Below are 3429 nucleotides of genomic sequence, written 5' to 3'. Positions count from 1 at the left end.
AGCGACATACAGTTTTTTTAATATATGTTTTTAAGTTTTGTTACGCCCTTTCGCTGATCGCGAAATCGATTAGATTACTGTATTCTTCGAACTCCTGTGTCGGAGTTTCACTTATAAAAGTTTGAAATTCCAGCATAGTATATAGGAGTTTTACCTATAGGGAGTTTTTGAACTCCACTACATTTTGCCGGAGTTTTGCTTGTAAAAGCTTGAACTCTCTAACACAGTTTGCTGGAGTTCTTCCGTGTTCTAACTAAAAGTCTTATTTGAGGTGCAATTGGCAGAAATATTCCTATACATTCAATTTAAGATAGGCAATAAGAACCAACATAAAAACAAAAAAGAATTGAACATGTGATATTATTTCTTATAATGATTTAAGGATTTCCTACATAGGAACTATACTGCTCCATCACGAAAGGCAGCTTATTAGCAACTTTAATTTGTATGACATAATTTTTTTTTTTAAAAAAAGCGAACAAATATTTATTTTCTCAATAAAAGAGAATAATGTTTTCTCAACATGAGCAGCATTGGCAGTTTAAACTTTGATGGAGTCCACAAGTAGGGCAATAATATGAGGCTTTACGACTTTCTCCGGATGAGTGTATCCATCTTGATTGTTCTTATATGCGACGTCAATCATGCGAGAAAGATTGAGAATACGAGTTAAAATCTCTGTAGAGACAGGAGTTGGTCTAAGAATTCCTTCATTTACATCCTTCCATGCTATTTCAGCCATTTCTTGAAATTTATTCATTGCTTCTTCAGTAGATACACCATAATCTCTCATGTAACACTCAATTCCTGTTGCAATTTGACCCCTACTTTTTTCGACCTGCAAAGGAATATAGATTGCATATGAGCTTTATATTGCTTCAATTGTTATTATAGCGTTAGTTTGTTCAAATTTCATATGATTTAGGGAGATAATATCCATACCTCGTACGTCGCTATATCATCAATAACTCTGCATAATGTTACATTAGCTTCAAGAATTTTAGGGTTCTTTGCTAACCACTCAAAATCCTTCTTGGTAACAGATTTCATGGCCAAATAGGACGTTGTAGTTAACAAGTAATAAGTGCTAGTTATTAATGCGTTGCTCAAGTACTCAGAGACAGGTGGCATATATCCTTCAATAAACCACTTCGCCTCAACGTTATAATTCCTTACTATTTCTTTCATCTGTCAATAGCAAGCAAATACATTCAACTGTTAGAAGTTACACCATAAAAACTGAAATTAGTTTTATTGTTCCAAGTATAAAAAACTCGAGGACAAGGTAAAATTATATGACAAACAATGTTAAAGTATTAATTGGATAGTTAGATTTGAGACACATACTCTTTCTTTCGCATAGTAGACAACATTAGATCTTCCATAATTGGATAATTCCTTTTCATAGTCGTCGTAAAGATTTAAAAGAGCTTTATAACTGATTTTCATGTAATCAGGAAGTCGATCAATTTCACTAACATCCCACCTACAGGGTCACAAAGAAAATTTATGTATTTTAAATTACAGCATGAATATAATGCGCAAACTAAGAGCTCGTCTTGATCTTTTATTTCATGCTATTCACTTTCAAGGAGCGATAAGTAAGCTAATTATTTTTACCTTTGTATGGCATCCGTGTATATGTCAAGTTCTTTAACTATACCATAAACGTCAAATGTGTCATCAACGATTGAAATCATCGCTATAGTCTTAGCAAGCATGACACGAGCTTGAGAATATTGAGGCTCGAAATATACTCCTATTGCCCAAAAGTAACATTCAACTACTCGATCTCTAGCATATGGAAGTGTTGTCACAAAATCCAAATCTTTCCACCACCTACGGCAAAACCAGCCAGTTAAAATTAGCATTTGTGAAATAACAAAAGGTTTATCTTTATGTTCTCCCAAAAGAAAATATAATCACACCTTGATACTTCAGCAAGTTCTTGTTTGTGCAACATCTGAAGCAAGTTAAAATCCAATTTGGCAAATCGAAGTAACATGTCATTCTTTGATTCCTCCTTCTCGTAAATTGATGAGATGAAGAATCGTGTCTCTAGTCTAGGAACGCCCTTGTGCAAACATTGCTCAAGGGCATGTGTCACTTGCTCCCTAAGTGGAGATTTAAAATGTGGAGCTACAGATTCAAGATGGATAGTGGAGAAAGCAAGTGCGTCTTTTAAGATATCGTCAGCATGAGTCCTTACATATGAAGCTTCATACAAGCTCAATAATCCTAAGACATCACTAGCAAGAGACTCCTTGAATTTGCCATTTTCATCTTGGAATTTGCTGAAAATTTCTGGGATTTAAAAGGGAAAAACTCAAGATTAATTAGCCTTCTTCCAATAAATTGATAATAATTTTAACAACATTAAGGCATGCTTTATAATGAACTTACCAGGAGAAATGTTGTAACCATGTTGCCTAAACAATCGAAATTGAAGTGCAGAAGTACATAAATCATTATAATCATCACCCTCAAAATTTGTATTTTCATTGTAAATATGCTCTAAAATCTCATCAATCTCTTTCTCAAAATGGTAGCCAATGCCAAGGCGTTCAATAACATCTATCAAATTCATTGTCTCATCCAATTTCTGTCCAGTAGCTAATAACATGCTCCTTGTTTGTTCCTTCAATACTTCAATCTCTTGAGCATATTTTTCTGCAACCTATAAATGTATTACAAAAGTAAAACAAATATTATATTACATTGGCCTTGCATGTAATTAAGAGGAGACTATATGTAAAGAAAAGATGATGAATGTATACTTGATTGTCAAAGGAGAATGAATGGAACTGATCAGCCCATAGACTAGGAGAGAAGTTGGCGACGGGGCGAACGATCTCTTCTTCTTCATGCTTCACAATATTATTGCCTCGGGACATTGCTAAATTACTTTTGGTATTAGTTAGAATTTTGTATTCTTGTAGTGAAGAAAGAAACTCTAGGACGAATGACTGAAGAGTGAGATGACTCAAATTGAAGAGAAGGCATAAGTATTTATAATGTTAAGGGTGTGTTTGGTACGAACGAAAATATTTTCCAATTTTTTCATGTTTGGTGGGCTTAAATATTTTGGAAAATATTTTCTAATAAACTCGTTTAAATGTTTTCTCTATCAAGAGAAGGGAAAATATTTTTCAAAATCTTTTTTCAACATTCCCCACTCTATTCTCCTTCCCCACCATCCCTACCCCGCCCACACACTCCCATCCCCACCTAAGCCCCAACGAGTGGCGGAAGCAGGATTTTAGCTAAGGGGGTTCAAAATAGAAAAAAAGTTAAAGAAGATTATAGGTAGTGAGAATTGAACCAATGACCTTACGAAGGTTTTGAACCCCCTTGACCACTAATCTATGCTTTTGGACTAGTGGTGGCAAACGGGCGGGTCGGGTCGGATATGAGGGGGTCAAAATGGGT

The 3429-nt window shown here is 34.8% G+C and overlaps 1 protein-coding gene across 1 annotated transcript; it reads right to left on the bottom strand.

The window, feature by feature from the left end:
• Positions 1-343: 343 nt before the first annotated feature.
• LOC107793666 (vetispiradiene synthase 3) lies at positions 344-2963 on the bottom strand. The gene is made up of 7 exons (XM_016616061.2): positions 2778-2963; positions 2404-2677; positions 1929-2304; positions 1621-1839; positions 1348-1486; positions 943-1188; positions 344-838 (listed from the first exon to the last, which is right to left on the bottom strand). Exons 1-7 carry the CDS (start codon positions 2892-2894, stop codon positions 542-544), a joined length of 1668 nt encoding a protein of 555 aa, XP_016471547.2. The 5' UTR covers positions 2895-2963; the 3' UTR covers positions 344-541.
• Positions 2964-3429: the final 466 nt, after the last annotated feature.

The sequence above is a fragment of the Nicotiana tabacum genome, chromosome 11 (genome assembly GCF_000715075.1).
Source record: "Nicotiana tabacum cultivar K326 chromosome 11, ASM71507v2, whole genome shotgun sequence".
NCBI lineage: Eukaryota > Viridiplantae > Streptophyta > Magnoliopsida > Solanales > Solanaceae > Nicotiana > Nicotiana tabacum.
This window is presented reverse-complemented; position numbering and strand designations above follow the sequence as displayed.

Coding starts and splice junctions, on each gene's coding strand:
- LOC107793666 (XM_016616061.2), bottom strand. CDS start 2,894: ATGTCCCGAGGCAATAATATTGTGAAGCATGAAGAAGAAGAGATCGTT. Junction 1,840..1,928: donor GAACTTGCTGAAGTATCAAG/GTGTGATTATAT, acceptor GTTTTGCCGTAG/GTGGTGGAAAGATTTGGATT. Junction 839..942: donor ATGATATAGCGACGTACGAG/GTATGGATATTA, acceptor ATTCCTTTGCAG/GTCGAAAAAAGTAGGGGTCA.